The 27,740-nt window shown below is 40.0% G+C and overlaps 1 protein-coding gene across 2 annotated transcripts in view; it reads left to right on the top strand.

Annotated features, from left to right (window-relative positions):
• LOC121606585 (ephrin type-A receptor 6-like) overlaps positions 1–27,740 on the top strand; it is a 52,900-nt gene that overhangs the window by 16,045 nt on the left and 9,115 nt on the right. The window contains exons 3-10 of one of the 2 annotated variants that reach the window (XM_041936995.1): positions 4,061–4,189; positions 4,883–5,032; positions 5,138–5,299; positions 5,420–5,648; positions 15,501–15,656; positions 16,586–16,936; positions 27,083–27,207; positions 27,558–27,720. In XM_041936995.1, the coding sequence (XP_041792929.1) occupies positions 4,061–4,189; positions 4,883–5,032; positions 5,138–5,299; positions 5,420–5,648; positions 15,501–15,656; positions 16,586–16,936; positions 27,083–27,207; positions 27,558–27,720 (1,465 nt within the window). Of the gene's footprint in view, positions 1–4,060; positions 4,190–4,882; positions 5,033–5,137; positions 5,300–5,419; positions 5,649–15,500; positions 15,657–16,585; positions 16,937–27,082; positions 27,208–27,557; positions 27,721–27,740 lie in introns of those variants that run through there. The other variant, XM_041937003.1, reaches the window with a different exon arrangement.

The following is a 27,740-nucleotide window of genomic DNA, read 5'->3' as shown; positions in this document are numbered from 1 at the left end:
TTTTAATTGGTTTTTGGATTAAGTGAGGAAATTTTTAACAAACTCAAGGGTCACAATGCCAGACTAGAAAATTAGGCCCAAAATTGTTTTTGCATCCGCCGATTTCCAAATCTTCACTATTTCATCACAGCTCCAGCCTCAGAACAGTCAACAGTGAGCTTTTTTACGGGCCAGTTTCAGAAAACTCCCATATTACAACATAAGTGTCAATACATTAAGTTGTTCCACACCTTTGTACAAAAACAACTGGTTTCTGTCTGCTACAGTCTGCTAAGCCCGGAGCTAATAGGCAGAGCGATTAGTAGGTGCATATCTGATTGCCTCAGAGAGCGTGGGCTGCAGCTCATCTTTCAAACTCGGGGTTCGCATTTGTTTTCTCTGCTCTGAACCATGCCACATCCCAAGGGGGAATTTTAGAACACTGAGGCACAGAGAGTGACAAATTACCATTTTCTCTTGTTTGTATGCATAATGGAACTTCAATTACTTAATGCTGATCTCATGCAAACCAGAGAGCCTGCTTTCTTTAAAAATACAGAGTTTCTGTTTCTGGTCTGTAAGGAGGGCACTGAAATGACAGAATATGGAGCCTATATGTTGAAGAAAAACCTCTGACTTCAAGTGTGTGAGTCATTCTTAAAGTCAGATTTCCTTTCTATGAGTTCTACAGCATTCCACTTTTATACTCTAGCGGAAAATTGCAGAAGTTTCAGGCTGAAAGGCATGTGACAGAGCACTGCAGAGGCGTATACAACACACATCGGCTTCTCACTTTGATGGCGTCTGATTTTAAGGTTTTTAGTCGTGCTAGCAGCATGGCTCGAGGCAATGTCGGTCTGTCGGTCGGGGCAACCACTTTGGTTGAGTCTGAAATGACGGTCCCATCAGCCTCGGCTGTAGGCTGCTTTGTTTTTATAGCTAATTATCAAATTCTGATATGCTAACACACTAAACATTAACATACTCACATTATAGTAAGCATTAAGCAACAATTAAATGATGAGTTCACATTTTTTCAAGCCTGTCTTAAAACTATTGCCAGGCGCCAATATGAACACTGAAACAGTTGTTTGCAGTAACCTGCTGTTCCTAATGGCCATGAAGAGATCAACTCCTAACGTGCTTCCAATGTAAGTGGTGGGGGACAAAATCCACAGTCCTCATTCAGTGTAAAAATGTATTCTAACATTTATTTGTAGCTAATATGGGGCTTCAGCAGTTAATCAAATCAAATGGGTATCTTTCAAAGTTACAACAGCCTCACAGACCTGCTAGCATGGCTGTAGACTCAAAGTCTTAGGAAGGATAAAATAAAAGAGTTGAGTTAAATACCAATAATAAAGAAACATGTGATTATACTTGTATTGGAATAATATTACTGTAGGTATACAGTTAATTATGCATATGCTGTAGTTACCACAATGATACAGATTGAATATACAACTAAATCCCATTCCAAGATGTTTTCTCTCTCATTTCCGCTCATTTACCTTGAACATTTCCCATAGCAATGATATGTGCATGATTACATACTACCTCAGAGCTCATTTAACATCATAAAGGCCTGGGTACAGCATTGTTGGCTCACTAAAGTTCCAAATGAAGGAGGAAGTGATTATGATTGATTAATCATTTAGCCCTTGGGTGTCACATCGAGCTAGTTTAGATATCTTAATTAATATAAGATTAATTGCTTTTGCACACTCCAGTCAAGGTTAAAGTGTTGTTTAATGATTTATATTAGAGAACACTCTACCTCAGTTGTCTTGGCTCAACTCGTTCTGTCTATCATCTAACGTTATTGGGTGTCTCTTTGTACAACACACTCAGGATATTCATCTTTAAAGACTGTGCATCCACAGTGTGTGTGTGTGTGTGTGTGTGTGTGTGTGTGTGTGTGTGTGTGTTTGATCGTGTGTTAGTTACACTTTAGGCAGATAAATTTGTTTGCAAAGTCACAGTATGGGGAATTGCCTATTGTTGGAGACAAAACACAAATCTCCATAATCTAAATCATTCAATTTTAGTAGTAGTTCTGGTTATGGTAAGTCTCCAGGAGAGTCAATGTAATATCCCCAAAAGGGATGGAAACACGAGTGTGCAAGTGTGTGTGTGTGCACGTGCCTGTATTTTAAAAAGAAAACTTATGCATATCAACAGAGCGGCTTTGGATAATTTTCTCCTGTTGAACACCCCATTTTGCAGGTATCACAGGTACATAATTACATAATGTAGGTACAACATGGAGAGTGAAATCAATAAGCAGCCACAGAGTGCTTTCCATTTAGGTACTTATGCTTTCTCACATCCTCCATGCTACAGTCTATGGACCTGGAAATGATAGTTTACAGTCATGTCGGAAGCTTTAGTCTTCTGCGTCCCAGACAAGACTGGCGAAGAGGAGGCTGCTGACTAAACGCTACACAGGTGTATCCAATGTGGAAGTCTTTTAAGTGACACCCTTCAAATCCAAATTCACGAACTGGATCCTGGAAAGGCAGCATTTACAGGCCAAAAACAGTGTAACTGGCTGTCACATTTTGAACGTGTCTCCAAATATGAAGCCTCTTTTAGCCACATTAAGACAACACATTCGGGGGATCCTTCATGAAATGTCACATAACTGCATTGTATTTACATGAAATTTGCTCTCAGGTCGTTCTCTTTTTCCTTGGTCGAGTTTACATGATTAATACGTCATGAAATAGACCAATGAAGAAGACGCTGAAGAAGACAGGCGTAAATGATGCTGTTTGTTCTTGTTTGCAGCTTGGATATATTGTTTATCACAGTGTGTTACACAGTTGAATGCAACTCCTCTCTGTAACTTAGAGAAAAATTAAGCCATGGAAATTTTCAACTTGATGAGGAAGACACCATCGGACCATTGGACTGGACCTCTGTGAGGCTACACTGTCTCATTTTGGCAAGGAGGCGCAAGGACCCACCCTTAATTGGCTACTTTCCTCCCTTGGACGATCCAGCCTCTGAATAGGGACATAAACTGGTCACTGCAGCTGGCCTGATCGGAGTGTAAAGAGTCGGGTGGTGTTACCCCCATATTTAAACAATATCACATCTTGTTTGTCTCTATGATGGCTGGTTCTTTGCTCCATCTCCAAGTGCAAGTGTAAGCACATTTGGTTTCCAACATGGTTGGACAATGGTGGGAAATCCCATGACCTTGAAAGACCCCTTGGTGTCACAGGGCACTAGGAAGATCTGGGAGAGTAGATGTGCTAAATGTGAATTCTTCTTCACTGGCTTAAAGCATCTCATCTTCCACACTTTTGTCTGCATTTTGAATGTAATATTGTAGCCTCATTCATATACAATGTTTCAGGATTTCTCCACCGGGTCCTTTACAGAACAGAATCGAGTAGAACTGCTGTCCATGTATCTCATGCTCTTGAGATATAATTACATGTCCAGCTGTGTAACTGACATAATCTCAGCTGCCCACTTATTGCCACAGGAGTTGTGAGAAAGAAGATCTGTCAATAAACATTAGGGCTTTTGAAGCTATGATCATCACACCGTTAAAGCAGAGCAGACAAATGAGAGAGTCTGGCTGATGCAACCGCTTGAAAACATTGGTGAAACCAGCTTGGTGTCTCTCAAACGTCATGTTTCTATAGAAATTAAGTTTCACCACATGCAATAGAGGTTGAACATTTTATGGAACAGCTCTGAAACTAGAACATTCATGGGTGCATGTTTTGTAATCTCCAAACATAATTTCCATATTAAGAAATCTGCTTCTAATCTGCAGACAAGTTCATACTAATATAATGCATAGCCATAACTGAATATTTGCAGTCTAGATGTTTGATATGAAAATGTTACATAGAATAGATGTCAAAACATTTCTGTGTAAAAATGAACACAGAAAAACTGTGTTCAGCTAACAATTAAAAGATTTAATTAAATTGTTGCTAATTATTTGCTTGTATGTTCTTGATTTTGACACCATGTGATTGGTGGAGCCAAAGGCAATTCTTCACACTGTAGGCAATTGTTATTTACAAATTCATTCATATTTGCTTCTTGTATTTTACAGTGGGACGCTATCACGGAGATGGATGAGCAGAACAGACCTATTCACACCTTCCAGGTTTGCCACGTAATGGAGCCAAACCAGAACAACTGGCTACGGTCTGGATGGATCCAGCGGCAGGCTGCACAGAGGGTCTGGACCACCTCACAACACCTCCTCAGACACACACTGTACTTTGTGCAAAAAAATAAATCTTTGCCAGATATTTGGATCAAATGAAGTAGTCTTGAAGCAGGGCCTGGTTGTGGGGTTGGGAAAAAGAAACTGGAGGAGATGTACTGTAAAGTGACAAAAAACACGAAAACACGAATTTCTTCTTTACACACCACTAGACTGGAGTGCTGCTCATTATGACTGAAACAGAGCTGTATCACAAACGACAGAAAACCCTGCGTCTGGCTTGGCTGTGTCAAATGACTCGCCTGTGCAGTTTAAAACGGCGGGAACCTTTTTTTTTATCAAACTGTTTTCATGGTTTGTCTTTTATTCTTTATGCGATTGCTTGTTTGCACTAACTCACTCACTGACATTTTATGCAGTCTTTTTTTGCCTCTTGTAATTGCTTTCTATGAATTAATTCCTTACTATGTTGCTTGTACTTAAATGATTTTAGCATAATATGTAAACATAAAGTCATTTTTATTGTTATATTAACACTTATGCCTCTGTTACACATTAGGTCAATGGGATCTATTCTAAAGACAGAACCAAGTTTATTTCCAGTCAGGCAATATGTAGATCCAACTGCAAAATGTTCAATAGTTGCATTTGTAATGTCTAATAAGCTTCTGATTGTTAAATCTATTAATTTATTTCTCAACTCAGGTATATGTAGAGCTGCGCTTCACACTGAGAGACTGCAACTCCATTCCATGGGTGTCTGGTACCTGTAAGGAAACCTTCAACCTCTTTTACTTGCAGACTGATGAACCACTCCCTGCAGCAACTCGGTTTCGTCCGACTGATTATGCCAAGGTTTGCTATCGGATCCATATTATGAAAATTAGTTCTCCGTTGCACTACTGGTATCATTCAGTAACAATGAACTGTGCTTATAAAGTATTTGTTGTTGGCTTTAAGGTGGATACTATTGCGGCAGATGAGAGCTTCACACAGACAGATCTTGGAGATCGTGTTCTTCGCCTCAACACTGAGGTCAGGGAGGTGGGGCCGGTGACACATAAGGGCTTCTACTTGGCCTTCCAGGATGTGGGAGCTTGTATTGCGCTTGTGTCTGTCAAGGTCAGTGCACAGCGCGGTGTGGCTTATGTTTGCATGAACTGCAGCCATGAACTTGTCAGTTTGATTTCTTTCACAAGAGTAGCAGCACTTTCAGGTTTCTGTTTTTCTCTTTCACATAAGGTTTTCTACAAACGCTGCCCATCGACTTTAAGGAACCTGGCGGCATTTCCCGACACGGTGCCGCATATGGACTCGTCCTCTCTGGTGGAAGTGAGGGGTGCATGTGTGGAGAATGCAGAAGAGAGGGACACGCCCAAATTGTACTGTGGTGCTGATGGAGACTGGTTGGTGCCACTGGGCCGGTGTGTTTGTATTATTGGCCACGAGGAGATGGATGGCTACTGCCGGGGTGAGAAAGTGTTTTGGATGTTTTTGTGTATGTGTGTGCTTGTACTAATTTTAGATCAGTCACCAACAGTGTGCTAAAGCTACAGAGAAGGAAACAAATATATATATAGAGAGAGAGAAACAGGGAGAAGAGAAGAGAAGAGAAGAGAAGAGAAGAGAAGAGAAGAGAAGAGAACAGAACAGAACAGAACAGAACAGAACAGAAGAGAAGGCATTGCATCATTTTAACAGATCTCCAGAGCCTCCCCAGTCAGCTGCAGGAGTTTGAGTTAACAGAACTGCTTTTCCCTCCTCTCATTCTAAGATCCTGCATCTTTGTCTGATCCTCTCCATCCACATCTCTCTTCATCTCCTCACAGCTCCACCTCCCTTCATCATCCTTTCTCCTCTCTTGTCCACTTTGTTTACGCTTCAATTATACCTCCTTTCTTCTCATTCCTCCCTTTTAATTCTCTCTTTTAAGTCTCTCAGCCCCCTTTCCTGCTGTGCCATCCTAAACAATGTGAATATGGCTTTCAAATGGAACTCGCTGGACTCTTTCAATTAATTGGTTCAAAATGGTTTCAAATCAAGCTGTTTTTGGCTTTCTGTGTTTATATGTCTGCTGCTGGAAAAAATGCACTGTGGTACATAAATGCAACAAATGCAGACTTTGATAAACACCACAAACTGTCTGTATAGCGCTTTTTGAGATGCTTCCTCTCTAACTCCTCTGGATCTGCAATACCTAAATGTGGCCCATTGTCTGCAAACAGATTAAGAAAAAGTTAAAGCAACTGTTGAGTTGTTCCAGATAGTCTTTGGCCTGGTTTCTCAATTAGACTGTGCAGACAGACAGAGGGCTAGCTGGCTAATTGCCATCATTTGTTAGTTTCACAGCTAATTTAGCCCACACCTAGTCTTTCGTAAAACTCCTCCACCCCTCTCTTTCATTTGCGAGGCTCAGACTTACTCTTGTAATTAAGGCAGGTGCTAAATTGAGCCACACTGCATGATTACAATTACTTGCTACATTTTTCAGACTACAGGAGTCTCAGCTGGTTGGGGTGAAATTCATGTGGTACCCCTGTGGCGATGTGGTTACTCAGGTTATTACAGAGAGAACTCAAACGGTCATTAGTACAAGTGATATGTAGGACAGGCTGTAATATCTTCTTTATTTGCTCCTCGGGTGTAATTTTTCTTTTTATCTTCTCCTCTTTTATCTACTTTTTTTATTTATCTTTTCTCCTCTCTCGCTCTCTCAATCATCTCAAAGAAGTAGTTAAACAACACAGAAGCCTGTCAAGAGAGATTACTGATGAGGCGGCAGCTTAGCGGCAGCACTCTCATGGTGTCCCTCGTATATGTCCTACATCTTTACTCTCCCTATTCAACCCCTTTGGCTGACAGTAGCTGCTTCTCTCGATTGCACTGTAGTTGGGACAGTGAGAGCGGGATCTAGGCTGCCGTTGCAGTGAATGGTTCAGTAACTCATTGAGCAGTAACCCACTTGGCACTTGGGCAACGATGTGTGTTTGTCGATCTATTCACTCATACATATTGTATGTTCTTCGAACTAACAAACCTTAAGTTTTCAGACACCTCAAAATGGCAGTAGGGGTGTGATTTTTTATTGCAATAGTTGTATATATTGTGGTATAGGATATTTTCTTGAAAATAAATTCAGCAATTGCTTTTGGATTAAATAACCAGCTAATCCAGCAAATGAAACAACTTTTAGATTGCCAGTACTATGCCACTCTAGTCTTGATTTTCTGACTTGCTATTAATCCTGTAAAAGATGAATAATTTGTGTCAATAAGAGAGAATTACGACAGAATTCCATTTCCATTCCATCCATTTCATGCTGCACAATAATGCTGCATGTGAAAATACAGCCTAGGGATGCAAGATCAGCATCAACACTGATACTGACTCTATTAATCAGGTATCATCAATGTCATTATAAAATTCTCTGTTTCCGCTATTAGTTACATCCATCCAGTCAAGGGAAGCTGTGCTACGACAATCCAAGGCCTCATGTTACCTTGAGAATTCTTCCAATAAGTTGAGTTATACAGATAATCAGTATGGGCAGAGGAAAATCAGTCCATCTCTACTGTATACTGTACAATAATTTCCAGAAATAGAGCACAAAATAGTACAAGAATACATGTTATGTCTCATGAATAATAAACTGTCACTCTTACTTATTAATCATTATGCTGGTACAGTTGAGGTTAGCTCATGCATGTGTGTATGTAATACTGAACTCAGTAGTATTGAGCTAAACACTGTTAAGTTAGTGGTTATTTGAGCAACAGCACCAGCCTTTGTATACGCAAGTTAACTTGCCCAGCATTTAGGTTAGAACTTATCACAATCCACAAACAAGGAACGTGTTATCAACAACAATAATAATTTAAAACAGTAAAAAACTCTCACCATCACTTGCATGCAAAGGCAACCACCATATTGGTGTTTATGAGAGCGCTAACGAGCGCTAAAAACAGTGAGCAGTCTGTGATACTTACTGCATGTGCAAAGCTGGCGAAAAACATGAACAAAACTTGAAATTGTTATGAAGCCTTCAATATATTTTCACTTTTGACAGAGCTAGACTAGCAGTTTCACCTTGTGTCCAGCCTTTGTGTCCCAGCAATATCTCTGCACTGGACTAGCACACACGAAACTAATATTGATCTTATCATCTCACTGTGAGTCTCAAAGAAAAAACGAATTTCCCAAAATGGCTTTTCCTTTAAGATTCACCCTTCTCTGAGATACAGTTGTGGCATCGGGGTGTAAGGAAACCAGAGATTGGCTCTATTGTTTTGCTTTGAGCTACAGTCGGGTACAGAAATGTCAGGTAACATCTACCAAGGATGATCTGGTGATGATTGTCTGTTAACGTTAGGTTAGAAGAGGTGATCAATAGTAACAATGCTTTGTGGCCTGGCAATTAAAGATTTATGGCTTAAATGATTTATGGCCAATTATTTTTCCTCATCAGTAATTTCCCCAGGTCTTACAGAGCTTATGCCGTGATGAAGATGTGCACTTTGCAAGTAGTTGCAGGAAGTTTAGGCATGAACTTGCGATGACTTCTGCTTTCTCCTCGTTTTCATTTTGGAACACTGCTTCAAAGGGTACTGTGATCAAAGCTGTCTGAGAGGCAGCATGGGGAAAGAGCAAAAGAGGGAGAGAGAGCGAGAGAGAGAGAGAGAGAGAGAGAGAGAGAGAGAATAGGGAAAACCCCAGCGCTCCCAAATATAAGCAGAGCTCTGCGCTAACACGTCCATCTTTGCCTCCCAGCTGCCTAAACAAAGGCATCAGCGCTTATCAAACCCTGCTTTCCACCCCAATAGCATTCTGCCAGACTGTTTTGACATCTCAATCGAGTGCTTTATTATTCTATTCCTTTCTATTCCTTTCATTCAGTGTCAGCCACAAGAGGATTACTCAGAGATAGGCTGGTTATATCATGACCTAGATAAGGCAACATCATAGTGCTAATGCTATTTGTTCCACATCCTTTCGTCACACCATCATATTCAAAAGGAGGCAGTGAATTGTGGGGGAAGCTAATGGAGGCGTCTTTTCGAATTTCATTTGAATCAGAATAGACATGCAGACAAGACCAAAAGCCCACCGGTAGGCTAAGTGATTACATTCAGTCTTACTGTACAGACAAACATTTTCAGAACCACACAATGAAGTCCATCAGCATTTTCCCTTTTCTCTGTTTCCCCCATGAGATAACTGTGTCAGAGTTCTCCAGAAATCAACAGTACTTACTGTAGCTTGCTCACTCATGACCTCTGCTGTCTCCAGACACAGGATTGATCAGGCAGGAAAAGTCCAAACTTTTGACCTGAAATGCAGAACGTGGAATGGGAAATGAGGCAATCAATACATTGTCTTAGTTGTATCTGACTCACTGTGTTCCTCTTCTGTCCATTAAGGACTGTGTTTACTCTGGCCTCTAACGTGGCTCTGCCAGACTAGAGCATCATTCATTCTCTGTGAACTTCCCATCTGCATATCAAAGCTGAGAGACCAGGGTAAACATAGTCTCTGGCTCCATCTGTTTCTGACAATGTAAAGCCAAGAGAAAACTTCCAACTCTACACAAACCCAAACAACTCAAAATCTCTTAGCTGGCACATCCTTACGTTTCTGCAAATGTGCATGTGATTCCTTTTACTGAGGCCCCTGTAAGTTACATATTGCCAATCAAATCTCGAACATTCTTAAGTGCTACTCTTACCCTGAAACCGAAAGTTTTTTTTTAAGTTGGTCTCATCATTACTTTCATGGATCAAATTAAAAGGGATCATATGTAGTGATGAACCCATAGAAAATTATCACCTGACTCTGCACTTCCCCTCTGCTCCAAAGAGCTTTACAGCAACTTTCAGCTCATTGTTTTGGTTTTACAGTCCACAACTTTGCTGCTTTGATTCACTCATGTTTTTAGCAGGCAGGCAGCTGTTTTCTGCAGAAACGTGGGAAAAAAACACTATACACAAGACCAAATTAGGTATGAGTCATATTTTTAGAATTTTTGAAGGTCATGAAATTATTAAAAAATAGTTAGCAACTTGTTGCGTAGTGAAGCATTTAGCAGCTAATGAGCAAAATAGATCCATTAGGAGTTGGTGGACACCAAAACAGTTTTAGAAAGTGAGTGAATTTTGGATGTGGAATTGTCAAGTTGACTCAAACTCAAGTCCAGATGAATGATAAAGTAGCTCCATATCTGCTGTGTTTAAACAGGCAGCTGTCTACTAATACATTTTCCATATGAAGGTTGGCAATATAACAATTAAAGCTTGTTGTACTGCCCCCAAGTGGCCAAAAAATTAATTAATGCAGGTTTAAAAAATAAGAGAAGCCCTTTTTATATCACTGTTTAAAAACAATAACAGCTAAACGATGTTGAAAAGAATCAAAAGCTCTCACATTAGAGAAAAAACAAAACTTCCTCAATTTCACAAAAAAGTTTTTAGGCTTGCTTGAGGTGGTTTTTACTTTCTTTTTTGGAAGCACCTTTTTCAAATCACGTAGTGAAGACTCCAAGAGGAAAGGAAGAAGCAGAAAAGAGCAAGAAGCAGCTAAAAATGTCTCGTTGTTGTATAGTGATTTCCCGACTGGAGAACTGGCGCCACCAACTGCTTATCTCATTGAACCAACCCCTGTTGATTACGTCACGGTAATGGATGGAAACAAGCATTCACTCACATTTTCTCTTGCCGATTTTCTCAAAATTCAGTTATAATTTTTGATACACTTGGATGAAAGTTTTGGATGAACAGATTACATTTAAGAGCAAAAATGTCATATATTCACTGCTTCCTGCTTCTCAAATCTGCTGATTTTCTTTGTCATATATGAGAGCAAATTAAATATCTTTGGGTTTTGGGCTGCTGGATGTATAAAACGAGACATTTGAATACATCTCCTGGGGCTGTTGAAAAATTATTAATACACAGACATTTTTCACCACCTTCTGACATTTTATACAACAAATGGTTAATCGATTAATTAAAACAATAATAAGCATAATAATTGGTAATGAAACAGGTGAAACATACATGTATTTGTGCATTTGCTCTGAGTGGGAATACGTATTTTGTGCCTTTCATGAATAAGAATTCGTTCCATGACAAAAAGCCAAATAATGATAGTGAACAAATTGCATCTCATTATGCGTCTGTGTTTGTGCATGTATATGGGATGTTTCCAAACTTTTTGATAGAAACAGTGGTATAAGGACTGTAATTGCTTTTTGGTGGTGATCTTCCCAGCGTATACCAGAGAGCAGGGAGCAGCTGGAAATTCAAATGAATCTGTGTGTTTGTTGCCTTTGGCAGGAGCTCAGCATTGGAGGAAAGTAATATCCAAGTGAATGAGGGGCCTCAAAAATTGGAAACTGGGTGACAAATTACTCCTCTCATGAGGAGCTAAGCAGCAACGTGATTTTAGCCAGGATTTCTGTTTGTGTGTCCATCTTTCATCTCATCCCTTTTACACATCTTTATACTCAATTATGTCCACCTGTTTATGCAGATTGTTTTCGACTTGCATCTCTTTCCTTCTTGCAAAATTCCTTCTTCTTTTTCACTCAACCCTAACGTGGAAATATGGCGACCTCCTACCAGTTTCAGGAATGTATAGCTGTATGTATAGCAGCTATGTATAGCTGTATAGCTGTTTTGGAATGCATAACTATGGTAATCATAAGGCATATTTGGCAGTTTTCTGTAGTGTCTCAAATGTGTGAATTTGCACCTTTCCTTGTCTGACCTAATCAAGGAAATAATCTGCAAATTAATTGATAATGAAAATAATTGTTAGTTGCATCTCTACAAAATAAATTATATTTACTGTTTTCATTTTTTTTCCTCTTGAATTCAACTGGGAGAATTTCAACCAGGGCTGGAGGTGATTATTTTCATTATTGATTACTTTACTGATTATTTTCTCAATTAATCATTTTGTTTATAATCTGTTAGAAACTAGTGAAAATTGTGCGTCATTCATTCAACATTGCCAATGGAGAAAATAAATGTGATTTTTTACTTTTACCACTAAACCAGGGTGCCCAAAATCACTCCCCACACTTCACAGCTCCATGGTGGTTAAACTAATCATTGTACAGGGGGCTTGAGGAGTCATGATATACACCTGAAAGTCAATCAAACATCAGTATTTTCCATGGCCACCATAAAGCTTACAGTTATATTGACATTCTCTCACATTGGATTTATCGTAAGTGAAAAATACCAACGTAGCCGAACTTATGGTCAGCATACAGCTATGTCAATCTCTGTGGGAGGGGAATAAGAGTAGACACATTTAAAACAGTCCGATTAGGCTTTCCTCCAAATAATCTTGCAGGCTTGTGTGACAGGCCGCACTTCTCCAGTTCTCTACACATTGAATTATGAGTATCAGTTGAGTGAAAAACTGAACTGTTGATGCCACAACTATAAATATTCCCAGTTTCTAGCCTCGGGTAGACTCAAACAACAGCAATCTAGCCTGAGGTAGTCAGGAGGAGGAAGTCTAATCATTCAACCAGTACTCCCCCTCGGGTCCTACAAGCTGACATACATGTAGATACTGTAGATACTAGAGTTACTGCATCAGTTGGTCCGAATTACAATGTGAGGGATTTTGTGTTTGTGTTTTGTATCTAGAGCTACTGAACTTAATGAATCAGAATCCATTACTGTGTAAATGTGTGTACCAGGAGCAGTTTAATTCAATTTTCTTTATTTCACCAGGATAATCCACTCAGTAACATTGTCCCTTTACAAGGAGTCCTAGAGTAGAGTACAGAATACTGCACAGCAGCTGGACAGCATTAATGTATGAAACTTATCGCTGTATAATAAAAAGGACTAATAGCAACAGAAAGATTATAATGGTAATGTTTCTTAGCTGAGGCAATAATATATTAGGCAACAACAGACTTTTGCATTATGGTCTGTTACTGATGATGTGGGGAAGAAAAGAAATAACTGTGGCTCACTTTGTGCTTCCCACTTAAAGTAACTGTGGTAAAAATATTGAAATGTTGAAATTACAAGACCCTTCCGGCTGTCTGCCTTGAAGCCTTGATTAAGTTTCCCAACGTATTGCTTTTTTTTAATATCATTGTATTGTCTGTCTGATAGCTGGCATACTAATTTGATAATTTTGAAATTATCACCCAACCCACATACATAATATCCTCATACAAATCACTCTGCAATAAAATGATCCCCAGATTCCCAGAATATTATATAATTGCACTATTAGTGCTTTATTTTTCTCAACTGAGATAAGTCTGGGGAGAAGGAGGCAATCTGCAATGGATTTGCCATCTTCTGATAAGCCTCAAGGGAAAGAGCGAAGAAGAGGAAAGCAGGAGGAGAGATGGGAAAAGGAAAAATATTGGAAGAAAAATGAAAAAATCAAGAAAAGGTGAAAACTGTGGCAGAGCAAAACAGTCAGAGAAAAATTGGAGAGATAAGGAAAGGAGAGTTGGTTGAATTGGTGGGGAAAAAAAGAAAGGGGAAGGTAAAACGGGAGAGAACTGGAGGAAGTAATGAGGTAGGAAAGTGAACCGGGGTAAGGATGGAAAACTGAAGAATACTTAGGTCAGCAGAATGGACCAATGGAAGTGGATAGAGGTTTTAGACTGAAAGCAGGCTATAATTGCATTTTCATAATGCATTATTTGTATGTTAATAGCTATTTTTTTTTTTTTACCTGCCTGACAAACAATTCAAACTTTCCTCTGTCTGTAGGGAATTTGAGAGTGGTGACTCTTAAACCTGCTGTTTAAAACAAATCGGCTCCAGAGACTCTTCATCGTTTTAATAATTTATATAGTAGCCTACACTTTTTCTCTTCAGTTTGCCTTATGAAGAGCTGAAAACTGAACATATCATTTTTTCCGTATTGTAAAACAATAACGTATATGTTCTGTATATTATTCCAGCATTTTATTGAAGCTCTGTTAGTGATATTTTATTACAGTACTGTCAAGGGGCTGTTTTTTAAGACCACACAATTACATCAAATAATACAATTTTTGTATATGCTGTACATTATTTTAAACATGTTTTTAATATTTTGCATCTCCAAAAACTATAATCTCTACCATTAAAATGGTTGAAAAATGTTTTTAACTAAGTTACCGTCTGCCAGCCGGCTTTGGTTGAGAGGAAATTATCTTGATATCTTAACGACATATGTATATGTTTTATTTTTATACAGACATTCATGGTTGCCAGAGGATAATGAGTTATGGTAATCCATTTATTTTTCATCAGAATCATTAAAACTTCACTTGTCCCATTTTAAACATTTTTGTACACTTCATACGTAAAAAATGATGATGGCTAAAGCTAGCTAAGGACGGTTTTCATGCTACTGTTAGCTAACACGCTATACTGCATAATAGCACTAACATGACGTTACCTGTGAGACCGCAGTAACTGATGTTAGCATTCCATAGTTGCTAATAGTGTTAGCTAGGTAGTAATGTGATTAATGTAGTAGTAAGCGGTTTCAAACTCACTTATTGCAGTGTTTTGGACATTTTGGAGGTTAGCTTGACTAAGTTAGCTTAGCTCTCTTACCTGGGGTTAAGTGCATTCAACGGTGTGACTGGTCCAGGAGGACAGACCTAGCATGGAGAGAGGGCTCCGGTAGGACAGAGGGAGGCGCCAGGTCTCTGCCAAAAGATGCCTTCCAGTACCTCGAAAGTTGTTTTTATTGTGTGCTGGCTCTTCTTAGCTAGCTGGCTTACCAGCAGTAGCCTAAGTCTAATAATTAGCTTATCAAGTGAAGACGGTACTTCAGGTGTGTTATGTGTGGTCACAAATGTTACCTTAGCCGTTGTCAGCTAGCACCTGCAGTTCAGTGCCCTCTTCTTCATTTTCTGATCAACAACACCAATCTGCTGTTCTGCCTGCTTGATGTGACAGCTATCTCAGGGAGAAGCCTAGAACCAGACCACAATGAAAAAACAAAACAAAATTGTGGTGCAGTGGAAGTCTGCAAGCACTTGCCTCTAAAAATCATTAGTTGGGCTTTGAGCAGTTTGTAATGTGTTTCAAAACATACTTGTGGATTGTGCGAGTTTGCGTTTCTTTGTTCAGAAAAGGTGCATTACAGGTGTGTGTCATTTTGAGCTAATAAGGAAGTGACACTGATCCATGCTACCTTAAGAAATAAGGTCAGACCACAGGTGAGGAGGGAAGCAGCTGGGGCTTTAAATTAAATGTTTGTGTCCTGATGGAAATGCAATTGCACGAGGAACATTAACCTTGTGTACCTGGCTTCCTCCCCCTCTGTCTCTCTTTTCCTCCAGCTTGTAAGCCTGGCTTCTTCAAAGCGTATGCCGGGAACACTAAATGCTCCAAGTGTCCTCCACACAGCTCCAGCCATGACCAGGCTGCCACCATCTGTCACTGCGACAAAGGCTTCTATAGGGCTATCAAGGACTCCTCTGTGATGGCTTGCACAAGTTAGTAGAATAGTTTCCAGAGGAGAACTTTCACTGACATTCTTAGTTTCTATTTGCATGTCTGTAATTTATTTTAGTCTGTGGTGCCATCTTTCCCCCATCTGTCTGCTTTTATTATTATAGCAATGAGACTGAGCTAAATCTAAATATATGCCTCCATAACTTAATGCCTCCATATGTCAACTTTGGAAAAAAACAACAACAAAAAAAAAACGTCTGTTTTGATGTACCTCATTCACGGACATGACAGTCCGTATCCATGAAATTGACAAGTAGCATGCCTAGTAAGTAGCAGCTTACCACCCACACGCCTACACACAGATTTTCAAAGACTCACTCTCAACTTTAGTTCTGATCACTCTGCCAAATCAGATGTACAGTTGTGAAAATTGGGGGAAAAATATCTGTTCCTTCCAGAAAATTGACACATAGGCTGTTGGAACGAAACACTGCAGTGGATGTTGAAAGCCAACCACCCACACACCTACCTACACACATACACACACACACACTATTTCAAATTATGCTCACTTGCCGCCAAAGGTCCTTTTTATTGACACATGTTGGAGAGCATGTGCCCACTTAAGCTTCATTCTCAAGGTCACATGAGTGGTGTATTCGCTCTTATACTTAATACTGACACCTACATACTGAGGTGTCTACTAAAAGTAAGATGTTATTGCTGCTCCTGTCAGGATTTTTTTGTAGTAGACAACTGTAGACAATTTTAGTGGCTCTTGTCCCCAATGGTCTATACTGTCTGAAATGGCACCAGTGATCATAGATCATGTGTTTTGTCTTCTCTATATGTGTTATGCTATATCTGTATAAGAGTCTTTGTAAAGTTATTTTTTTAAAAATACCTGACAGACTTATCACTGAATTATGATTGAGAAATGACGCTCTAAATGCCTTTTCTGTCTCTTCAGGGCCCCCGTCCGCTCCCAGGAACCTGGTCTCATTGATCAATGACACGGCTCTCTTCCTGCAGTGGATGCCTCCCAGCGACACAGGAGGCAGGAAGGACATCACTTACAACATCCTGTGCCAGCGCTGTGATGGAAGTGACGGCGACAGTGGGGTGACGCAGTGTGAACCATGTGAGTCAGACCTGCGCTTCATCCCGCGGCCACTTGGTCTGACTGGTACCTCTGTGGCAATACTAGATTTTGCAACGCACGCCAACTACACCTTTCATGTGGAGGCCGTGAATGGTGTCTCTGGGCTCGGCGTGGCTGCACGCTCGCTGGCGAATGTTAGCGTCACTACACACCAAGCTGGTGAGTTGCAGAGCTCTTGTTTCACTTTTTTAAAATTTTACTTTCTTCATATTCAGCGTTGGAAATGATGGCAAACAGATGTGCTGCACCTCCTACAGACTTATATTGATATGGTTTCTTAGAGCAGATACGATTTACAATTCATTACTAATTTCATGAGTTCTTAAATAGATAGTGGATTAATTGATTAATGTATTGACAGATAGTTAATTGCAAGCAATTTGGATAATTGATCATTAGTTTAAGTCATCTATTATGCAAAATTTTCAATTTGTTGATTCTAGCTTCACAGATGTGAGAATTCGCTGATATTCTACATTTTACATCACTGTAATTGAATAATTTCACAAATTTCACATTTGGCTCCAGGGTCTTTTTTGAGTACTACTTGAAACAGTACTTTAAAGATTAATAATAAAAACAGTCATTGGTCACAGCCACAATTTTCATAATCACTTTTAAAACATTTTGCAGGCCTGAAATAGTACATGGTGAGCTACAAAGTATTGTGACACATTCATGATTTTAATCCTGCTGGCATGGGCAAAATGGTGGGAATTTTCCCAGCAGACCAATCAGCCTCTGGGATGGCAGGGAGCCAAGCAAAACCAGTATAAAATAGTTTTACGAACTTGCAAAAACCAGCAGATTTCAGAAACTACCGGTTTTACTTTTTCTTGTCACTATTCTTGTAGTGCCCCTGCTTCCACAATTTGCCTGTTATGCATTAGTAGGAGTATCTGTGGGTTGGATGAGAGCGACCAGTGTTGGACAGATGCTTATAGCGATTACTGGTGATATGACTGTCCACTGTATGAATCAAATGTATCTTATGCTTTGAGTTAAATTCCATAACTTTGTTTGGCTGAACGGAACTAATGACTGCGGTTATTCCTAAAAAAGGCAAATTTTAGTTCACAGGACATCTGCACATTATGTATTACATTTGCTCTCCTTCTGCTGGACAGATTGCTGAGGGTTAACATTCAGCTGGCCATATTTAATTCTAAAATATCAAAAGATATTAACTATACATACTTATGCTTGACAGTGCATATGCTGTGGTTGCATAATACCTGGTTTATAGCCTGTGAATACTGTGTTTGGGAACAGATGAAGATATTATGCTACAGTAACAGACAGTGATTTATTTATTTTGCAGCTAGATTTGCCTTTCTACCTCCAGAGCACCTGTATCTTCCTCCACAGTCTCTCCGTCCAGCTTAACGTGTCAGTAGGTGTAGCACATTTCCCACCCCTAAATAGCTGACTGAGCCACTGTGACCTGAACCAAGACTTAATTAGTAGAACTGGCTGACCTAAGGTCAACTACAGCTAGCAGTCCTCAATGCAGCATTGTCTTGGGCTTGAATTAGGAAAAATAAGAGCTGAGTTCAACGACTGAAACCTGAACCCTTATATTTTAAGGGCAAGAATATTGATGGAATAATTGATGGAAAAGGTTGAGACGAAGGAAGGGAAGAGAGTGGATTAATAAATTATACTGGGATGTATGTGCACATTTTCTCCCCTTTCAGCAAGTGCAGGAAGTCAGTACTGAGATGAAATTCTGATGAGAACAAGACAGATGCTCATCAGTCATCAGTTGCTCAGCTATAAAAATAGGGAAGTGGGTATATCTCTGCTCAATCGTCTTTATGTGCAATATTACGCTAGCACAGATTGATAAGAGCAGCATGGGAAGTGCAAACAACATGTGCGTTATTCAACAGTTTTACAACATATTTTCCACTTTTAGTTTTAGAGACAAGAGATGCTAGCTGAACATTTGCTCTCAATTACAGTAAATTTGCAGGCTTACAGATGGCATATTTGTCAGATACTTGTACTATAGATAGGTGGATGGAACAAAGCCTCAGAAAGACACCTGCTCTGGTTAGCAGGGACAATGTTGACCAGGTTCACCATCTTAGTTTAGATTGTTAGTATGCTAGCATTGCCAATTTGCACTAAACATGAAATACAGTTGAGGATGATGGGAGTGTCATTAGTTTGCATAAGAAATGAACAGAGGTATTGGACAAATTAAGATTTTAACCTGATGACAGTGCTTTGCTAAAAGCACCATGAATGTGTGAGCCAAATGTCATAGCAATCCATCCACTAGTTGTTGATGTATTTCAGTCTGGACCAATGTGGTGGACCAGTCAACTGAATGACCTACAATAAAATTTATGCAAAATCTGTGAAGCCGGATTCAAATTTTGAAAAACTGCCCATGTGCACAGTACAAAGGTGGCATGTTGCAGCAGGTTTTGTCAAAAACAGTGAGACGCTAGATGAGAATGAAGCAGCACTAATGATGGAGTCGATGGTTAAGTGACAGCAAGGAACTGAGACTCAGTGGAGGGAATAAAACTGTTATTCTGTGAGTATTCAGACTGTGCAAATGCTCCCATGTTGTGGATGGCAGAGCGGAGTGCATGGTTGGCAAGTGAGAAAAATATAGTACCAATTATCATATCACCATCATAATGGTCTTGAATCATGCTCCTGCTCTTTCAAGAACAGTTAATAACTTCAACAATCATTTCTCAGGGCGAAGTCTCCCTTAGTAAACAGTGAAAACCATTGCATTATTTTTAGAAATGAAATGTTTTGCTGATAGGCTGTCACCACACCATGGAAACCAGATGTCAGGTGTATATGTGTCACGTCATACCCATCTCTCTGGCAAGGGCAGCGAGGCTGATGGGGGGAAGTTGGAATGCAAAATAATCTCTGTAGAGGAGGAGAAGCAGCCTGTGGGGATGTTCCCATTAGGATGTTTAGAGTGGATTAACTTGTCAAACTGCCTTTCCTCAGTAGATGTACTGTATGCTCACAGAGCCAGGCACGCATGCAAACAAGCAGGCAAACAAATTTATACACATACGCCATTTGCACACACACATTTGCTTTACCCATGTATCATGGTGCTTCCTACATTTTTACGTACGGTTGGTTAGTCATTTCCCATCTCTCTCTCTTGTTTGGCTCTCACCCACACACACAAACTAGAGATACCCCCTGTTTTTTGATTGAGTGTCATTATAGAATGGCAAAACAGATATAGATATAGGTCCATTAGAGAGAGCACAATAACAGTTTTGTTTTGTGCTTTGATACAGGATAGAATGATCCTGATCCCTTGTATGCAGTTATATAACTGTCCTGCATATTCTATGTGGGGGGGAAAGACTAAATAAAATGGAAAGTACACACTGTGCACTATTCATACTGTATGAATGCAGGCTTTCACAGCTCATAGTCTGCTGTGTCTCTATTCAATTTTCAAAAAATAACCCCAACAAATATTAATGAACAGCCAACGTTTGGTATATATTTTAGCCGTACGTAGAGGAAAATCTTCCAGGAAGCTTCTTGATGATGCTCTCTCATAAAAGGCCAATATAAGAAAATCTGTTTAAACTCGTCAAAACACCATATGTTTCAAGCACTCCGAAACCTATTATAAATTCAAGTGAGATCAAACATTCAGGGAAATGCTTGTTGCCTGTTTGGATGGACCAGGGATGGACAGGATCATTGCCAATTAAGTGCAGTTGCTGCAAGGTTATCTGTGTAATTGATTGTGATATTGTGCCAATGATGGAATAATAGCCAATCAAAAGCAGAATTAGCAATTAACTGGATTTTGCAAGTGAGAAGGAGGGGGGTGGGGCGATTTTTTTCTGTTGGCATGCTATCTGTTTGTGAATTGCGTATTAATGACTCATTATGCTTTTAATTATGCTAAACCTATTCATCAGAATTACTAATAATCTCTCTTTCCGATTGCCTTTGTGCTTGTCTACTCTTGGTAAGTTAGAATGCTCAGTTAGGCAAGGCGCTTTGTCTTTGAGCAGAGGCTTCGTTGCCTTCGACGATATGATACACTGGAGTCGTAGATCGGTTTTGAAGCCGTAAGAGGCAAACAATATCTGTTTCGTCATGGATTCTCAGAAAACACATTTGATCATTTCGAATGCCTGTTTGTGCGTACTCTCCTCCGCACTTATTTTCACTTTGTTAGGCGGGATTTTTCTGCTTGTTGAAGCTGATGAAGGTCAGCTGTTGTCCCAATGCCTCTCAAGGCAGCAGTTCAGAGCAGAGCGAACAGGATGATCTCTGTGTTTAGGAACACTGTAGACATTGCTCAGCAGAGCGTCTCTCGCTGAAGCTTCCTCCCACAAAGTTCACCGCAGTGTTCTGTGAAGAGGCACAGAGAAATGAGTGCAAATTGTAGAGAAACGTGTTCCAACAAAAGGAGCAGAGAGACACCCACAAAGATGGGCTCTGTGTTTAAAGTAATCCTTACGTAAGATAAAAAAGGAAACACAGTGTCCTAGCAGAGACTGAAAATATTGGCCTTGCAAAGTTGAAGATCACACCTATGAAGTCTACATGCGTTTATGCTGGTGACACGGGCTTGTTTTTATATTTGTGGTGCTTGGCAGAAGCCAAATTAAATGAGTTAATTATCTAATCGAATCAAATCACCCACAAAATGTGCGAGCGAATGATGCACTGAACCTTTGCTGGAATAATCGAAATCAAATAGCTGCTGGTTTAAATGGTCGAATCCCTGCAGAGTTGTGCTCATTGTCTTTCACTTCATTGCAGTACTGCTTCATTGCAACAGATTGTACGTGTGTTTAAAACAAGACAAATCAATACTTATCAATAAGTGATTAAGAATATGCTTTGATGGTATTTGTTTGTATTGTCTTGTGAGCCATTGTTGGTAATATTTGACCATAATAAGAATTTGCCCATTGCTCCAGACAGCACCATAAATTAGATTCATTCATAAGCGGATAATGTGTATCCTGTTACATCAGTTAACTACAGTGTCACAGCGAGTTCACCACCAGTTTTCAGATGGCCAAATTTTAAAGCCCTCACCCTCTAGTCTGACACTTGGCCAGTGGGTGCTTGTTGACTAAACATCTGTGGCTGTCTGCGGCAGATAGTCTTTGTGCTGTGTCTTCCTAATTTATAACCTCCATCTTTTCTTCTTACACAAGCTGGAAACCACAAGCTGACAATACACATTTACAGGTCCAGTTGCAGCGTTGTAGCAGACCTACTGATCTCATTTGAAGACTATTTAATCAGTTTATCTGTGGCATAAAAATGTTTGTCTGGTTGGCAGTCTTAGTCCTTCAGCAGCATTTTGAGATTATGAACCCCTGACTTCTAGCTAGAACAAGAACAAGTGCACACGGTACGTGAACAAATAATTCATTTGGTTTTTGTCAACGCTTGAGTTTGGCTCGGTGCTCTGGGTTTTGGAGCTGTTGTAATGTAAGCCAGCAGTATCATTTCATTCATTAGAAGAAAATTGTCCATAAGTCATTAGCCATTTGTCCAAACATTAGAACTCTTTGTACATATCTTCAGCCTGACCCACAGGGAGAGCCACAAACATGGAAATGTGTACCTGTAAACTCAGTGGACAGAATTTCACCAATTTAGGTGTGTGCATGTTCTGGAGGCAAGTATTAACCATAATATGAAGTGCCATATTGATTAATGCTAGTGGGTGTGGCTTAACACATGTTTTTCTCATAACTCAAGATGCCTTTCAGCAATCCTGATTAAACTCACTGTAGAAATCCCAGGATATCTCATGAACAGACATGCAGAGTTTCATTCAAATCCAATGAAAGCAGGACAAATGATGGAATTGTGAATGGTTGGTTGGGTTTGGGTAGAAAGGCTCTTAGTAGATTTTTATGTAGACTTTATGTAGATGACCTCATACTGGAAATTCCTGGCTTTTTTTCTTCTTTTTTTAATTTCCAGTAAAGCCAGAAATGATTTTGGCTCTTGAATGCTTATAATCACAAATATTCCTTTCACAAAACAATAACAGCAAGAGTCATGCAAAGGTCTCACATGCTGAATCCACGTGTGAACCTTTCCCACTGATCTGTGGTGTCCTGATTCACAAGATTTTCTCTCTTTTGCTTTGCTCTTTTCCCCTCTCCACCAGTGGATTCTCTTGTGCTTCCATCTTCCTTGCTCTGGGAATAAGGCTCACTTCTATTTATATGCTCAGATGCTGGGGAGATGCAACCTCGTGGGATTTCTTTACAGCTCTCCCTGTTCACTCTTTCTCTCTCTCTTCTTCCCTCTATGCCCTAACTTCATCTGTTTGAGCATCTATGGTTGAGAGGTTAGGCTGTTTATGCATGTTGTCAATACCTACATCTAACAGATTTTCAGTTATCTTTTGATGTGGGAATAGTGATTAAACTGTAATGGCCATTGAGTCTCTCATACATAGCAGTAAGTACCTAACCAGTGAATTGATTCATCCTGAACCTAAAATAGCATCTTGCTTAAGAGTTTAGAGGGTTTTTAGAGTTTTCTCACATCGTTGCAAAAATTTCCACAGACACGCACACACAGATGCATGCATGGTGATAGATATATAACATTATACTGTAAGCTGCAGACAGAAATCCCCTCTAGTAATGTGAGTCTTGCAAACATTCCTATCCTTAAAGTGGGTTATGCATATTTATCTGCCTGGTTACACTGAGACCAACAGAAAAAACATGACCATTGCTTAGTTGTATATGAGATTTATGGGCATCTTTCTTGTTTAGTTATGTTTTAACAGATTCATTCAAATCGCACACAAATGTACTCATTCATTAAATTTGTTCACGTTTATTCGTGCATGATTTTAAGGATTTTGTGGAAAGAATACTTGCATAGTTTTAAGTATATGTAAAACCAGTAATAAGGCAACATTCTCATGGTCCTTGACCAATGTTCTTTGATCATAAACTACAAACTAAGGATCTTATTTCAGCGGTAGACATCTCTGCTGGTCTCACATGGACTGATATGCATTTTGTAGCTGCTCCTCCTCAGATTAGTCGATGTTCGCCTCAGGTTGCCATTCTTGCAGTGGATAACTACATATGTTTCGGTACTGTGCGCTGAAGTCGAAGCGATACGAAGTGTAATGGATTAGCTGATGGACAGAAAATTAATTGGCAGTCATTTTGAAAACCAATTCATCAATTATGTCGTTCATCAAGCACATATTACAGCTTGTTCCAGCTTCTTTTCTTTGTTTTATGGGATAGTTAATTGGATATGTTTAAACTTTGGTCACAAACAAAACTAATTTTAAGATGTCAACTTTGGCTTTTGTGATCATCATTTTTCATTAATTCCTGAAATTTTCTAGGCCAAAAATGTATCGATTAATCGAGAAATTAATTAGCAAATTGCACTGACTGTGAAAGTAATTCTGAGCTGCAGCCCTACTGTGCACATTTTAATTTGATAACAAAGATAACATTCCATTGACATCAATCAGACATAAATAATCACACATATCCACGGCAAAATGTGACATGCTTTCAGTTACCTGTGGTATGTTTCACCTTGCTGAAAGAGAGCTGGTGTTTAATATTGTGTGCTTATAATAATGACAGGAAGTTAGTTATGGCACAGATGACATTTGCAAAAGCAACTCCGTAGAGTTTCTCCTCCCCTCGCCTGGGCACTTCTTGCACTGTACTGTTCTGTCAATACATGGTGTATTTTTTTGTTGGTGTGTCTGCTGTTTGCCATTAATAGCTGCAGCAGGGAGCCAGACCGAGCGGCTTGAGATATTCCCACAACATCTCCAGGGTGCTCTGTGCAGCTCAGACGCCACCTGCCACTAGGATGGAGAGGGCACATGTTGCCTGGAATAACATGGCAGACATGAAAGATGTGTGATCTCTGGCTCTGGAAATTGTTTAATAGACAGCGCGGTGCAATGGTTGAGATCCCACCCATATGTGATGCTGTGTGTTTGGGGTGTGTGTTGATATTTTAATGGCTGACATAGTTTTTGTTTTAGGTTAGAGTTTTAGGTTCCAAAGAAATGCATGTTCAGACAGGCTTGAGTGAGGTGTTTGAATTTCTGCATTTTAATAGTTGTCATAGTTGGACACACCCTAGACTTGCTGATTTGTCCCAGAGCGTGAATTTTGCAGGCATCAGCGCCAAACTGTTGCTTCCACCATTTTTCTCTCTGCCCTTTTCTGGGGGTTTGTTTTAATGCAAGCTGAATGGTCAAGCTGCTGGACTGTGAAGCGTCGTGTCTGAGCTGAGCTGCTGCTAGGAAACTTTGGCTTCTTGACAGGATGTGAAAGTCGCATCTGAACCCCAGAGCGTCCACTTAATAGTGTGACACATCGCCTTTCTCAAGTGCCACATCCGGTCTGTGGCCTTCTGTGCGTAGCAGGTTATCTGCTTCTCTGAGCACGAGGACAGTTTTAGATGTCAATCTGGGCTTGAATTTGTATTCCAACAATGATCCCCCGAACAGCACGCTCGACAACAGAGGGACCGGATCTATTAGTTTGCCAAATCATATTCGGTCCAAGCGAAGGCTTTATGAATAATTGATGGTAAATATTTGAATCTCTGCTCGGTGATTTTGTGTCTCCTCAGCAGCCTTGTGTAAAATATTCCCCCAAATTCAGCAATAATGACAAACATGATAAACAGTTGCTGTAGGTCTAGTGGTTTGGTTAACAACAAAAATGCTTCTCTCGGGCTGCACATCACGCCGGAGCTGGACAGTTAAATGGTTGTTTCTTGGCCCTCTTTTCCCTTTGGGTATTCCTTCCAAACTGCCACCAAGTCGTTACATTTCTCCAAAGTTGTTTAACATGAGATTGTCTACAGTAAGCTTGAGTCTGCAGATGCTCTGTATCTACGACATGCAGTTTTCTCAGGCTCCATTTCAAACTTCTTCTTTTTTTTTCCAGTTTGGAGTTCTGAAACTTTTTGTTTCAAAGCTGATATCTTTCTTGTGATGGTTGAAGACACTTTTGAAATATGTTTTGCAGTCGTGTCTCTGAACTGGATTCACTTTAGAGTCCACTGGAGTGGCTCGAGCAATAAGTGGGTTGAATTACTAATTTCTTCATTCCTCTGGGCCTCTCGGACAGATGACAAGTGCTCAGTCCTGCTGCACACTTGCCACGTTTTTGTTTTTTGATTATGTTTTCCTCAATCCTTCTACTTTTATGACAAGGATCATTCTTTGGCATTTGTTTCAGTAAGCTAACCCTTATTACATAAGTTAATCACTAAGTCAGATAAGCTCATCATCTATTTCTGCCTCCACCCTGGTGACAGCTGTGGCCAAAGACATTAAGTTTTCAGGTTGTCCGTACGTACGTCCCATTCTCACAAACATGATATCTAAGGAACGCCATTAGGAAATATCTTCAAACGTTCACTTGGACTCAGGGATCAACCCAGGGATTTTGGCGATCAAAGGTCACCGTGATATCACAAAACATGTTTTTAAAACACTTATTATGATAAAGTTTCACACAAATGTCTCATAGGATAAAATGATGAAGTGATGAAATTTTATTGTCGGCTTCACTGTGACTTCATAATGTTCTGCAAAAATACTTCAACACCACAACTCAGGAACAGAAGGGGAGACTGTGAGTGTATTTCACATTTGGTCAGATGCTGAATTGGTGACACTAATCTTGGGTGTCCACCTTGAAACTGTGCTGATTGTAGATATCTCCTGTGCTGCTGGGTTGAAGATGTGTGTGAAGCGTCCGCATTTTACAATTTGTAGCTTCTTAGCGACAACATCCATATTTGAAGCATTGTAGTCCAGCACAAGCTCACTGCTTCAGGTGATTGTCGTTGCACTATGTGATGAAGTTCTCTGTCAGTCCTCTGTACTGTAAAAATATAAGTGTAAGTGAAGACAGCATGCTAGTCACTGGAAATGATTCACTGGACTCATTAATAAAGTGATAACTTCCATTTTGCCAAAGAAAACTGTTATGTAAATGAGTCTTCACTACATATATTATTTGAGTCTGGATGGACATGGATGTAAACTGCAACTTGGATAGCTGTAGGAGACATGCAAAGCTGAGGCGGTGATTCTAGTTTTGATCTTTGAAGTATCATGAAATTACAAATGTGTGGAGACTTATATGAATTAACTCGTGTGAAAAGACATGTTGTTGCTGTTTGCTTGACCTTTTCTGTGTGCATCTTTTTAAAACCTCCGAACAGCCTTCTCCTCACAGATTTGTAGTCACAGCTGACTCTAGTCCCTGAACTCCTCCACTGCTTCCTCAGGTCCTGCCTTGGTGGGTGTAGTCAGGAAAGACTGGGCCTCTCAAAACAGCATCGCCCTCTCCTGGTCACAAGTGGAACATCCGCCTTCGGACATAGTGGACTATGAAGTCAAATACTATGAGAAGGTAAAGTCTTTTTTTTTTTTAATTGCTCAGTGGCAACAGTGGTTTATATTACAGTTATTTTCGCTGAAATGCCTGAAATGCACCACAAGTGATTACATATACAGCGAACAATCACTGCTCACAGACCAATGTGCATTGTTAGCATACAAACACACAAATGCAAGTGCAGAACCATCCATAATGTATTGCTTTCTCCACTTTGTTCACCATCTGCTCAGATAGTTGATAGGATGAAAATTATGCGTTTTGTTTCAACCGTTGCTGTAATAATGGGTTTATGCAAACACACATTTGTCTGCCAAAATTTGCTTTTGTTTATCATCTCTGGCAATCTGTTATTGTTTTTCTAGGAGCAAGAGCAGCTGAGCTACTCATCAACGCGGACCAAAACCCACAGCGTGGTGGTAACGAGCCTCCGACCCTCGACGGTCTACGTCTTCCATGTGCGCGCTCGCACCGCTGCCGGCTACACAGCCTACAGCCCCAACTTTGAGTTTGCCACTGCAGCTGAGGGTACGACTATGGAGGAGTGA

The sequence above is a fragment of the Chelmon rostratus genome, chromosome 1 (genome assembly GCF_017976325.1).
Source record: "Chelmon rostratus isolate fCheRos1 chromosome 1, fCheRos1.pri, whole genome shotgun sequence".
Taxonomy (NCBI): domain Eukaryota; kingdom Metazoa; phylum Chordata; class Actinopteri; order Chaetodontiformes; family Chaetodontidae; genus Chelmon; species Chelmon rostratus.
Note: the sequence above shows the minus strand (reverse complement) of the source record. Positions and strands in the feature narration are given on the sequence as shown.